Source organism: Salmo salar, chromosome 15 (genome assembly GCF_965601325.2).
Source record: "Salmo salar chromosome 15, fSalSal1, whole genome shotgun sequence".
Classification (NCBI taxonomy): Eukaryota; Metazoa; Chordata; class Actinopteri; order Salmoniformes; family Salmonidae; genus Salmo; species Salmo salar.
The window spans coordinates 2878744-2893419 of NC_138305.1; the positions used below are offsets into that span (position 1 = coordinate 2878744).

General features: G+C 42.8%; 1 protein-coding gene across 1 annotated transcript; it reads right to left on the reverse strand.

Moving 5' to 3' along the window:
- Nucleotides 1–1032: 1032 nt before the first annotated feature.
- LOC145860854 (uncharacterized) lies at nt 1033–13849 on the reverse strand. The gene is made up of 2 exons (XM_082961543.1): nt 13685–13849; nt 1033–5573 (listed from the first exon to the last, which is right to left on the reverse strand). Exons 1-2 carry the CDS (start codon nt 13798–13800, stop codon nt 5237–5239), a joined length of 453 nt encoding a protein of 150 aa, XP_082817669.1. The 5' UTR covers nt 13801–13849; the 3' UTR covers nt 1033–5236.
- Between the last annotated feature and the right edge of the window lie 827 nt (nt 13850–14676).

Here is a 14676-nt window from a genome sequence, read left to right on the forward strand (position 1 = left end):
GGTGACCCTGAAAGAGCAAGGGACATCTCCGATTGGGATCTTTTTGTTGAAGCAGAAGTATCCAGGTTAAAGACAGGGTTTACGTTTCTCTGATGAAGAAGAGAAGCAGCCATGGGATGATATGACCCGGTTACGATTTATGGGATTCCAAGGCACAATCCTTAGATATATATTTTTTTCTATATTCCTGCAGGAAAACAAATATAAAAGTTTAAAAATAAAAATTATGGAAAAAATATTAACATTGTAAAATAAAATTATTTATTTAAATGTACTGGTAAAACATTTGGTTATGATTGGGTGTGAAACCAGCTATAAATGTAAACCCTACACAGAAATGTGCATAGGAGGAACTACCATGTGGGTAAAACATTTAACATTACATAGAATAAAAAATAAAGAAATTACTATTTTCAAATAGCAAATACTGTGTGTGTGTGTGTGTATAGACGTATAGAGTGTATAGAGAAACAGGGATGACAGGGATGATGATGATAATGTCTGTCCACACCCTAACTTTGCTTGTTACAACTGTGGAAAAGAGGGACATTTCGCTAGAAAGTGTTCAAACCCAAGGAAACAGAGGGCAGCGGGGAAAGGTTGGAAAACCAGACCTCCACCGAAAACAACCCTTTACAATCCACATACGGACTGATGCGAGGTAGAGACAGTTGACGCCCTTGGACAGCATTTAAAGATACTTTTTTTTAAACCACGTGAGGTGCCGATGGTTTGTCTCTTCGTTAATGGTGAGTCAATAGATTTTCTAGTAAATTCCGGCGCTGCGATGTCTGTCATAAATTCACATCCATTTCAAACGAATCCGTCAGCAATGTGGAGTGACTATGAAAGAGTTGCGTAAAACATCAATCCATTTTCTGCATGTTGTCCTGTAAATTTGGCAGGAAGAGATCTCTGTAAATTGTGGATATACAGGATATCTTCTCAACAGTTCCAACAGTTGTTGGAAACAGAAAGACAGTTTTGTATAAGGGCACAGGGCGAGACCCAGATGCAGACATGGGAGGCAGATTGTTCGAGTCTCTGATATTTATTATAAAACAAGGGGCAGGCAAGAGAATGGTCATGGACAGGCAAAAGATCATAACATGGTCAAAGTCCAGGAGGTACAGAGTGGCAGGCAGGCTTGAGGTCAAGGCAGGCAGTATGGTCAGGCAGGCGGGTTCAGAGTCAAGGCAGGCAGGGTCAAAACTGGGAGGACTAACAAAACAGATGAGGAAAAAGCAGGCGCACAGAAACTCACGCTGGTTGACTTGACAAGACAAACTGGCAACAGACAAACAGGGAACACCAGAATAAATACCCAGGGACTAATGGGGAAAACGGGTGACACCTGGAGGTGGGTGGAGACAATCACAAAGACAGGTGAAACAGATCAGGGCGTGACAGTTTTGTGTCAGAGACTGGCTTACCTTGCACTAAATACTTCCCACCATTGACAAAATATTTATGTTATGGACAGAAGATGGACCCCAATTCTGACTTATTAATATGTGTTGTCAACAACAGTGACATTTGAAGCCTGAGACTGGTATAGGACATTAGGACTCCCATATTCTCCAGTAGTAAATTGGCAGATCTTCAGTATTGGTTCTAATACAAGGTATCAGGTTCTGTTACCAATTAAAAAGGCATAAATACTATAACAACTCTCCAGGGAAGTGGGTATCACTTCCTTAGAAAATGGTTAAGTTGTTATATATTAGAGAGGTGAGTGAGTACAGCTACACTCTGGCCACGGTCAGGAAGAGGTCAACTACAGCAAAACCATAGAGGCACTAAGGGAAGAGGTCAACTATAGCAAAACCATAGAGGCACTAAAGGTAACGGAAAGGTATTCTACCAATCCAGCTTGAATATGAAAAAATCCAATCATGGATAAACTGGGCAACATTTCCCTGCTGACTGGAAATATGCGAAAGCAGATACAAATTCATTGCTTTGACTAATTATAACAATTTGTTAGTTACGCTATCCTTATGAACTGCATAGCATATCATTACGGCAGTATGTACCGGTAATATTTGTTAACTAGCTACCTAACGTTAGTTGGCTACTAATATATCGAACTAATAAGTATATTAACTATGCTATCCAACGTTTATTGACTTGATTCTTTGCGTTATTCTTAGCTTAGCTAAATGGTATATTCGTTGTGCATTCTCAATGGACATTGTCAAATGGGGCGCTTTGTAAATTCGCTCTGGATATTGTTCGGATTGCAGAGCACTCTCGTCTGAATTGTACGGGTGAATAACTGATGAATTTACAAATGGTCAACACCTGTTGAATATGGCCGGTGTCAGTAAACGTCAAGGAAAGAACGTAATTAAATTGTTGCCAGCAGCACAGTGTGGAGTGTGATTTGGTGTCAGGAAAACAACCTCTCACTCAACGCCAACAAAACAAAGGAGCTGATCATGGACTTCAGGAAATAGCAGAGGGAGCACCCCCCTATCCACATCAACGAGACAGCAGTGGAGAAGGTGGAAAGTTAAGCTCCTCGACATACACATCACGGACAAACTGAAATGGTCCACCCACAGACAGTGTGGTGAAGAAGGCGCAACAGCGCCTCATCAACCTCAGGAGGCTGAAGAAATTTGGCTTGTCACCTAAAACACACAAACTTATACAGATGCACAATCGAGAGCATCCTGTCGGGCTCTATCACCGCCTGGTACGGCAACTGCACCGCCCACAACCACAAGGCTCTCCAGAGGGTAGTGAGGTCTGCACAACGCGTCACTGGGGGCAAACTACCTGCCCTCCAGGACACCTACACCACCTGATGTCACAGGAAGGTCAAAAAGATCATCAAGGACAACAACCACCACTGCCTGTTCACCCCGCTATCATCCAAAGGCCAGGTCAGCACAGGTGCATCAAAGAGGGGATCGAGAGACTGAAAAACAGCTTCTATCTCAAGGCCATCAGACTGTTAAATATCCATCACTAACACAGAGAGGCTGCTGCCTACATACAGACTTGACATCATTGGCCACTTTAATAAATGGATCACTAGTCACTATAATAATGCCACTTTAATAATGTTTACATATCTTGAATTACTCATCTCACATGTATGTGCTGTATTTCATACCATCTTGCCTATGCCGCTCAGTCATAGCTCATCCATATACAGTTGAAGTCGGAAGTTTACATACACCTTAGCCAAATACATTTAAACTCAGTTTTTCATAATTCCTGAAATTAAGCATAGCATAAATTCCCTGTCTTAGGTCAGTTAGGATCACCACTTTATTTTTAGAATGTGCATTGTCAGAAAAATAGTTTAGAGAATTATTTATTTCACCTATTTCTTTCATCACATTCCCAGTGGGTTAGAAGTCTACATACTCTCAATTAGTATTTGGTAGCATTGCCTTTAAATTGTTTAACTTGGGTCAAACGTTTCGGGTAGCCTTCTACAAGCTTCCCACAATAAGTTGGGTGAATTTTGGCCCGTTCCTCCTGAAAGAGCTGGTGTAACGGAGTCAGGTTTGTAGGTCTCCTTGCTCGCACACACCTTTTCAGTTCTGCCCACAAATTTTCAATAGGATTGAGGTCAGGGCTTTGTGATGGCCACTCCAATACCTTGACTTTGTTGTCCTTAAGCCATTTTGCCACAACTTTGGAAGTATGCTTGGGGTCATTGTCCATTTGGAAGACCCATTTGCGACCAAGCTTTACATCCTGACATGTCTTGAGATGTTGCTTTAATATTGGCACATAATTTTCCTGCCTCATGATGCCATCTCTTTTGTGAAGTGCACTAGTCCCTCCTGCAGCAAAGCACCCCACAACATGATGCTGCCACCCCCGTGCTTCACGGTTGGGATGGTGTTCTTCGGCTTGCAAGCCTCCACCTTTTTCCTCCAAACATAACGATGGTCATTATGGCCAAACAGTTCTATTTTTGTTTCATCAGACCAGAAGACATTTCTCCAAAAAGTATGATCTTTGTCCCAATGTGCATTTGCAAACCGTAGTATGGCTTTTTAAGGTGGTTTTGGAGCAGTGGCTTCTTCCTTACTGAGCGGCCTTTCAGGTTATGTCGATATAGGACTCGTTTAACTGTGGATATAGATACTTTTGTACCTGTTTCCTCCAGCATCTTCACAAGGTCCTTTGCTGTTGTTCTGGGATTGATTTGCACTTTTTGCACCAAAGCACATTCATCTCTAGGAGACAGAATGCGTCTCCTTCCTGAGCGGTATGACGGCTACGTGGTCCCATGTTGTTTATACTTGAGTACTATTATTTGTACAGATGAACATGGTACCTTCAAGCATTTGGAAATTGCTCCCAAGGACGAACCAGACTTGTGGAGGTCTACCATATTTTTTCTGAGGTCTTGGCTGATTTCTTCTGATCTTCCCATGATGTCAAGCAATGAGGAATTGAGTTTGCAGGTAGGCCTTGAAATACATCCACAGGTACACCTCCATTTGACTCAAATGATGTCAATTAGCCTAACAGAAGCTTCTAAAGCCATGACATCATTTTCTGAAATTTTCCAAGCTGTTTTAAGGCACAGTCAACTTAGTGTATGTAAACTTCTGACCCACTGGAATTGTGATAGTGAATTATAAGTGAAATAATCTGTCTGTAAACAATTGTTGGAAAAATTACTTGTGTCATGCACAAAGTAGATGTCGTAACCAACTTGCCAAAACTATCGTTTGTTAATAAGACATTTGTGGTGGTTGAAAAACAAGTTTTAATGACTCCAACCTAAGTGTATGTAAACTTCCGACTTCAAATGTATGTACAATCTTAAAAAAAAACTAAAAAACCTTACCACAGTTTGCATTAAAAAAAAAACGTCCATCTAAAAAGTCAATGGATGCTTTTGGTTTGACATACAAATGAGTAACTGTCGAGTTGGAAACCCATCTGTGCATGCCCTCCAGACAGACATTGTCCCCTGTTAACACAGACAGATGGAGAGACAGGCTCTTCCTGCAGAATTCTGTACAGAAAAATGTAGATTGACAAACTCCTCCCCCAGGTGTCTTTCAGAACTGTTTGTTTTACTACAGCTCGCCACTAAGGAATGTGACCATGCACTGAAGGACATACAACTGGACAGGTGAAAGCTACATTCCCAGATGGTGAGTGGACATCATATCCAGCACCTCCCCATTCATGTACTAGTAGATCAGGGTAAAGCAGGAGAGGAAGCCACTTTACACTACTAGGACACAGCCCGTTAGTCTTCTTCCTCAGTGTAGACCAGCTGGATGTTGACGTTGTCTCTCAGCGCCCCGTTCTCTCTGTACACGTACAGTTGACCGTTTGGGGCGGGCCCGGCGCTGCCTCCCCCCTCTCCGTGTCCCTCCCTCTCTCCTTCCCCCTCTCTCTCATCCTGCTGGGCCATCAGGTCATTGAAGGAGGCCACACATAGGTCGTGCTCCTGCAGGGAGACGGGGTAGCAGAGCGCAGACCTCTCGATCCTCACTGAGCGCCTGACGGGGGTGAAGAATCTCAGCTCCTGTCCGTCCAACACGCGGGCCACAGCCGCCTCCCTCTTCTGGCTCCTGAAACCACTGTGGGTGGGAGAGATCAGAGAGAACAGGTTACAGTATGAACAGTACATACACATGGTGATGGGTTACAAGCTCAGAGCACACGTTAAATACAGTACACAAGGTGATGGGGGGGGTTTGAATCCCAAAACACACGTTAAATACAGCACACATAGTGATGGGTTTGAATCCCAGAACACACGTTAAATACAGTACACATGGTCGGAGGCTCCATATGGGAGAGGGGACAATGCAGAGGGCTCTGTATATCTCCGCATTGACATGATTGGTAGGTGGGGGCGGTACATCCTGTAGAAAACACACTCTTCCTTGACGACAGCTCTGCACTGCTCAGCGAGTATGATAGCCCTGACTTCTGCTGAGGCCGTATCACTGTAAATGCTGCATCACTGTAAATGCTGCATGGCCAAAGCAGATGTCAGATTGACAATGCGCCCAGATGCACAATGCACTTGCCTCTCCAGAATGCCTCTCCTGACAATATGTGCACATTCATTGTTTTAGAACTTTATTGTGTGCATTGTTTGTGTTTGTTAGTTTATATCAATTTCCCATTAAATACATCCCCAGTAGTACATTTATGTTAGTTCCTATAATATCTAAATCTAATTTGTTACTTTGGTTATGGTAATTTCTGTTAATGCAATCAATATTATTATTCCAGTCTTCCCGCTATCATTGTCAGAGTGCACAACCTATGCTACACTTGTGATTAACAAGTTTAGGTTTATTTCATTCCATTTACCAGTTTTGTCAATTTAGTCATTGTCCTTTGTTTGGGGGGCACCTGTCAATGTTGAGAAAGGACGCGCACGCATAGAAGTGGGCCTATAGGCTACCTGGCCTGTGGGCAAACGTAGGCATATAAAATGTGCCCATTTGAGGATCTGATATTTCTGATTGGCTTAACGCACCACCACTAATGACCTATGGAAATCTCGAAGTAATGTTTTCACCACCTCAAACAGCAAGCAAACAAAGTCTGTTTTTACATCCACTAAGAATTACAATAGTTCCTAAATGTATTTGAAAAATATTTCAAGCTCTCTCCCTTTCAAAACCACTCAGCTTGAAAGGGAAAAATGTAATGCTCTGATCCAGTGGAAACGTCATAAAATGGGCCGACTTAATTACTTGTTATCGGTGCTGGACTTGGACTGAAATAGGTTCCGGTACGGATTTTGGGTGCTTGTACTGTTTATATTTAGGTGAGAGAGCTCCACAATACTTTTGAGCTAATATTTTATTAAGAGGAACAGGAGGTCAAGCAGTAGAACATTTGAGGTGCCGGTACTCAGCTCTGGTGAGCTCCTGCCCAAGTCCACCACTGCTTCTCATCCTTGCACATATAGCCAACAGCTGTGTCTGCCCCGAGCTCACTGCCGCAGGAAACTGAGGGTCCAGAAAATGTTATACAATGTTGCATGTTCACTAGCCAAGCTTCAGGCCAGACCCAAGAATTAAGTCTCAGTTACACCAGCGCTGTCAGAAGGAATGGGCCAAAATTCACCCAACTTATTGTGGGAAGCTTGTGGAATGCTACCTGAAACGTTTGACCCAAGTTAAACAATTTATAAGGCAATACACTCAATTAGTATTTGGTAGCATGTAAACTTTTGACCCACTGGTAATGTGACGAAAGACATAAAAGCTGAAATAATTTTCCCTACTATTATTCTGAGATTTCACATTCTGAAAATAAAGTTGTGGTCCTAACTGACCTAAGACGGGGCATTTTACTAGGATTAAATGTCAGGAATTGTGAAAAACTGAGTTAATGTATTTTTGCTAAGGTGTATGCAAACTTCCGACTTCAACTGTGTGTGTGTGTGTGTACGCACGCACGCACACACACACCTCAGGAACCTGTCTTTCCAAGATAATTCGTAAAAATCCAAATAGCGTCACAGATCTTCATTGTAAAGGGTTTAAACACTATTTCCCATGCTTGTTCAATGAAACAAACAATTAATGAACATGCACCTGTGGAACGGTCGTGAAGAAACTAACAGCTTACAGACGGTAGGCAATTAAGGTCACAGTTATGAAAACATAGGACACTAAAGAGGCCTTTCTACTGACTCTGAAAAACACAAAAATAAAGATGCCCAGGGTCCCTGCTCATCTGCGTGAACGTGCTTTAGGCATGCTGCAAGGAGACATGAGGACCGCAGATGTGGCCAGGGCAATAAATTGCGATGTCCGTACTGTGAGACGCCTAAGACAGTGCTACAGGGAGACAGACACGGACAGCTGATCGTCCTCACAGTGGCAGACCACGTGTAACAACACATGCACAGGATCCGAACATCACACCTGCGGGACAGGTACAGGATGGCAACAACAACTGCCTGAGTTACACCAGGAACGCACAATCCCTCCATCAGTGCTCAGACTGTCCACAATAGGCTGAGAGAAGCTGGACTGAGGGCTTGTAGATCTGTTGTAAGGCAGGTTCTCACCAGCAACAAAGTCGCCTATGGGCACAAACTGTCGCTGGACCAGACAGGACAGGCAAAAAGTGTAATTCACTGACGAGCCGCGGTTCTGTCTCACCAGGGGTGATGCTCGAATTCGCATTTATCGTCTTAGGAATGAGCATTACACCGAGGCCTGTACTCTGGAGCGGGATCGATTTGGAGGTGGAGGGTCCGTCATGGTCTGGGGCGGTGTGTCACAGCATCATCGGACTGAGCTTGTTGTCATTGCAGGCAATCTCAACGCTGTGCGTTACAGTGAAGACATCCTCCTCCCTCATGTGGTACCCTTCCTGCAGGCTCATCCTGACATGACCCTCCAGCATGACAATGCCACCAGACATACTGCTCGTTCTGTGCGTGATTTCCTGCAAGACAGGAATGTCAGTGTTCTGCCATGGCCAGCGAAGAGCCTGGATCTCAATCCCATTGAGCACATCTGGGACCTGTTGGATAGGAGGGTGAGGGCTTGGGCCATTCCCCCAGAAATGTCCGGGAACTTGCAGATGCCTTGGTGGAAGAGTGGATTAACATCTCACAGCAATCTGGTGCAGTTCATGAGGAGATGCACTGCAGTACTTAATGCAGCTGGTGGCCACACCAGATACTGACTGTTGCTTTTGACCCTCCCTTTGTTCAGGGACACATTATTCAATTTCTGTGAGTCACATGTCTGTGGAACTTGTTCAGTTTATGTCTCAGTTGTTGAATCTTGTTATGTTCATACAAATATTTACACATGTTAAGTTTCCTGAAAATAAACGCAGTTGACAGTGAGAGGACGTTTCTATAGAATATAGAAATATAGGCCTAATTAAGTTACCGTATGAAGACTTAACAGGATGTGTTCTTAGGCCTACAGCTCGATGGTGGTTATACAAGGCTGCTATACAAAGCCTACTAATGATAACGACATTACTTATTAATAATCATAATGATCATAATAATAAGAAAGAGAACAAGAAAAAAAAGGGTATGAGAGCTAGAGCTGCGTACATAATATGTGTGACAAACAGGTGCTGTTAGATTACAATCTTATTTTTCAGCCCGTTTGGAACAGCGTAAACACTAAATAAATTATAAACTAATACCAGGCCGTTCTAGTGGGGGAAACAATGGTAAAGCACAACCATGATTAAACACAGCCAAATCTGCGAACATTTCTTTATCCGACATTTTGCCGCTGCAAAACACCCAAACAAGCGACAGAAGCAAGATTGTCTTATTTCTGTAGATATACAGTACCAGTCAAAAGTTGGGACACAATCCTACTCATTCAAGGGTTTTTCTTTATTAATCTACAATCTAGAAAATAGTAAAAATAGTGAAGACATCAAAACAATGTTTATAACACATATGGAATCATGTAGTAACCAAAAACGTGTTAAACAAAACAAAATATATTTTATATTTGAGATTCTTCAAAGTAGCCACCCTTTGCCATGACAGCTTTGCACACTCTTGGCATTCCCTCAACCAGCTTCACCTGGAATGCTTTTCCAACAGTCTTGAAGGAGTTCCCACATATGCTGAACATTTGTTGGCTGCTTTTCCTTCACTTTGTTGGCCAACTCATCCCAAATCATCTCAATTGGGTAGAGGTTGGGTGATTGTGGAAGCCAGGCCATCTGTTGCAGCACTGGAGGTGGAGGTGTGTTTTGTGTCATTGTCCTGCTGAAAAACAAATGATAGTCCCACAAAGCGCAAACCAGATGGGATATCGCTGCAGAATGCTGTGGTAGCCATGCTAGTTAAGTGTGAATTTTAAATAAATCCCTGACAGTATCACCAGCAAAGCACCCCACACCACCTCCTTCATGCTTAACGGTGGGAACCACACATACGGAGATCATCCGTTCAACTACTCTGTGTCTCACAAAGACATGGCAGTTGGAACCAAAAATCGCAAATTTGCACTCATCAGACCAAAGGACAGATTTCCCCCAGTCTAATGTCCATTGCTCGTGTTTCTTGGCCCATGCAAGTCTTTTCTTATTGCTGTCCTTTAGTAGTGGTTTCTTTGCAGCAATTTGACCACGAAGGCCTGATTCACGCAGTCTGCTCTGAACAGTTGATGTTGAGATGTGTCTGTTACTTGAACTCTGAAGCATTTACTTGGGCTGCAATTTCTTCAGGCTGTTACCTCTAATGAACTTATCCTCTGTAGCAGAGGTAACTCTGGGTCTTCCTTTCCTGTGGCGGTCCTCATGAGAACCAGTTTCATCATAGCGCTTGATGGTTTTTGCGACAGCACTTGAAACGTTCAAAGTTTTTGAAATTTTCCATATTGACTGACCTTCATGTCTTAAGGTAATGGAGTGTTGTTTCTCTTTGCTATTTGAGCTGTTCTTGCCATAATATGGACTTCGTCTTTACCAAATAGAGCTATCTTCTGTATACCACCCCTACCTTGTCACAACACAACTGATTGGCTTAAACGCATTAAAAAGGAAAGAAATTCCTCAAATTAACAAGGCACACCTGTTAATGTGCAAAGCTGTCAAAGGCAAAGTGTGGCTACTTTGAAGAATTTCAAATATATTTTGATTTGTTTAACACTTTTTTGGTTACTACATGATTCCATATGTGTTATTTCATAGTTTTGATGTCTTATTATTATACAATGTAGAAAATAGTAAAAAATTAAGAAAAACCCTGGAATGAGTAGGTGTATCCTAACTTTTGACTGGTACTATATATAGATTTTTTGTAAAAGCCAGGCACATTTAACAGTTAGGCTATTGATTATAGACCTAATTAAGTTGGTTTGCCCACTCCTCAATTTTCTCAGACAATAAGGCTAAGCCATATTCGCACGGGACTAGTATTACTGGAGAACGTTGGTTATGTAATTAATTCCCCAGAATGTCTGTTATTCCAGAGGACGATACGGACGGGATTCTTTTTCCCGAAACGGCACCCTGTAATTAATTTTTTCCCCTCCATGACAGTTATGACAGAAGCCTGGAGTTTTTCGTTCTAGGCATGAAGAAATTTCAACAAGTCTAGACAATAACAGGGCGACACTGATAACTCGAGCTTGGTTCCCAAGTTTCTAAACCACACCAAAATCAGCTTTGTTATAGTGTCACCATTATATTTCAATTGTGGAAGTGTGATCATAATCATTAGCATATTTTTGTGCTCTGCAGTAGAAGTCAAAAATGTCCCATAGCCTTCAGATGTGAGCTAAACAGTACACTTGAGATGCGTTTTAAGGCTATGGATGAGAAAGTGAATTTATCATTTCCAAACGTTTAGGTCAGTTATATGCTGCTTTGCGATCTATTAACAGCAAGGGTTACAGAATAGGCTATGGGTAACACTTCGTTCAATTTATGGAATCAGTTATAGTTTTCTTGCTCAAACCGTGAGCAACACCTGTCAAAGACATTTCTCTCAAAACACAAGGATGTCGAGAGGACCTTTAAAGTTCTCCAAAAAAAAGCAGGTTATTCTGGCTGGAATTGTTAGTCTCCTGCCCTGTACGAATTACTGACATGGCAGATTCGGACGGGACTAAAATTACAGATGTGGCGTTTGTACATATAATTAAAATCCCCAGACCACCCCCAGAAAAACTAATCCAGTCCGAATAGGTATTTTAAAGCAAAGGCTGTTTCCTCCGCCATATCGTTCTCAATCCCAATATGCTGGTTAATTTTACTATTATGCACATAGCAACGGCACACTGAAGATTGTATTGGTCGCTGTCCACGGTTCAGAAACAACATGGGAGAAAGTGTATTTATTATAAAATAATATTCGATTTTAGTGTTTCACCATTATTTTTACACAACCAAACACAGATTCAGTATCACGTCAAAGAGTGATGACTGTGCCATCCCCATGGCCTCCAATGGAATAGTCCAGAGACAGGCGCGACTCAGACAGGTGTCTTGTGCACAATGGGAAAAAAGAAAAGAAAATAATAATATCAACTGCTCGACTAAAGAAACCTTGGTCGACCAAACAATCAAACCAGATGACTAAATGGGGTCAGCCCACTTGGAGAAACCAGTTAGACCCATCACTCACATTGGTAATCATGAAGTGCTTTGCGAGGCTGGCTATGGCAAACAACTCCATCATGCCTCACCCACTCCAACAGGCATACTTGCCCCAACAGATCCATTGATGGTATAATCTGAATTTCACTCCACACTGCCCTCACACAACTAGATAAGAGGAATACCTACGGTGCATACCTGCGGTGCATTCGGAAAGTATTCAGACCCTTTTTTCCACATTTTGTTACGTTACAGCCTTATTCTAAAATGGATTAAATATACGTTCCTCAATCTACACACAATACCACACAATGACAAAGCAAAAACAGGTGACCATTTTTCCATAATTTACTAAATAAAAAACCTTATTAACATAAGTATTCAGAACCTTTGCTATGAAACTCAAAACTGAGCTCAGGTTCATCCTGTTTCTATTGATCATCCTTGAGGATGTTTCTACAACTTGATTGGAGTCCACCTGTGGTCAATTCAATTGATTGGACATGATTTGAAAAGGCAAACAGCTGTCTATATAAGATCCCACAGTCGACAGTGCATGTCAGAGCAAAAACCAAGCCATGAGGTCGAAGGAATTGTCTGTAGAGCTCCGAGACAGGATTGTGTCGAGGCACAGATCTGGGGAAGGGTACAAAAGAAAATTATGTTCTGCGGCATTGAAGGTCCCCAAGAACACAGTGGCCTTGATCATTCTTAAATGGAAGAAGTTTGGAACCACCGAGACTCTTCCTAGAGCTGGCCGCCCGGCCAAACTGAGCAATTGGGGAGGAAGGGCATTGGTCAGTGAGGTGACTAAGAACCCGATGGTCACTCTGACTGAGCTCCAGAGATCCTCTGTGGAGATGAGAAAATCTTCCAGAAGGACAACCATCTCTTCAGCACTCCACCAATCAGTCCTTTATGGTAGAATGGCCAGACAGAAGCCACTCCTCAGCAAAAGGCACGACAGCCCGCTTGGAGTTTGCCAGAAGGCAGCTAAAGGACTCTCCGACCATGATGAAACCAAGATTGAACTCTTTGGCCGGAATGTCAAGCGTCATGTCTGGAGGAAACCTGGCACATCCCTACGGTGAAGCATGGTGGTGGCAGCATCATGCCGAGGGGATGTTTTTCTGCGGCAAGCACTGGGAGACTAGTCAGACTTGAGGGAAAGAGGAACAGAGGAAAGTACAGAGAGATCCTTGATGAAAACCTGCTTCAGGACAAGTCTTTGAATGTCCTTGAGTGGCCCAGCCAGAGCCCGGACTTGAACCTGATCAAACATCTCTGGAGAAATCTGAAGTAGCTCTGCAGTGATGCTCCCCATCCAACCTGACAGAGCTTGAGAGGACCTGCAGAGAAGAAGGGGTCTGAATACCTTACGAATGCACTGTAGGCCAATTTCTACTTTGTGTAAGGGTTTAACGCAGGCAAGGACCAGCCAGACTAGAGATACAAGCCTCTGCTTAAGTTAAAATGACTGTATATCTAAACAAGTAACGAGGCTGCCTTTTTGTTTTTCAAATATCAGGTTGTAGCTTTAAAATGGCTGATGGTAACCGGATCAGAGAAAGATCAAAACAGGAGGAAGAGGCCATAGGCAGTCAGGTCAGAGGTCATAGAGTACCCTGGAGTGGCGGTGATCTTGTACTTGACCACAGACGAGCCTCTTCGGTCACCACGGATCAGGGCTTTGACGGCTGTGGGTGTGGCCATGGGGTCTGGTGTAGAGTGAAGCTCCATAACGTCATCCTGCTCTCTTACAGGCTCCTGCTCCGATGCTACGGGAGACTGACCTGGAAGTAGAAGAATGTCATAGTCAACTACTGAGATGTGTGAGCACACACTGCTAAATGGCATTTAAAAAAGAAGGTGTAAACTGTCCATTCAAGTGCGTCGCCATTTACTGGTCCCAATTCAAATATATCCACCCATCTCTTCATGATATCACAATGTTCTGGTGTCGTAAACTCATTCATGACACCACCACCGATACTATATTCTATTTGATGGATTCTGACTTCTTAACTGGAAATATTAACTATACTATGGACCAGTCTGGTTTCAGTTATATTACACTTTTAATTTAACCTTTTTAACTAGGCAAGTCAGTTAACAACATTCTTATTTTCAATGACAGCCTAGGAACTGCCTTGTTTAGGGGCAGAATGACAGATTTTTACCTTGTCAGCTCGGGGGATTCGATCTAGCAAACTTTCGGTTACTTACCCAACGCTCTAAACACTAGGCTACCTGCCACCCCAATCAGTACTCCAATCAGTTATTGGGTTGTAATTTGAAATACTTGCTACACCAAAGGTTAATGGGTATCTGTAGGAGGAATGTATAAGGTGGAGTCAATCAAGGTTGGATATGGGGCTTGGAATGTTACTGAGTAAGGGAAAGGCAATCACATGGTTGCGGTCACTGATAAAGGTGGAGAGCTGTAGATTAGTGAGGAATCTGGGCCGAGGTCAGGTCACAGTAAGAGAAGGAACAGTTTATTACCCACATCACTTTACACCTTTCTTGCTAGACAGGAAGTTGTTTAGAGGGAAGGAGACTTCATGTAAATTAGGGTATATATACACACACACACACTTGTGCTGGTGGGAACAT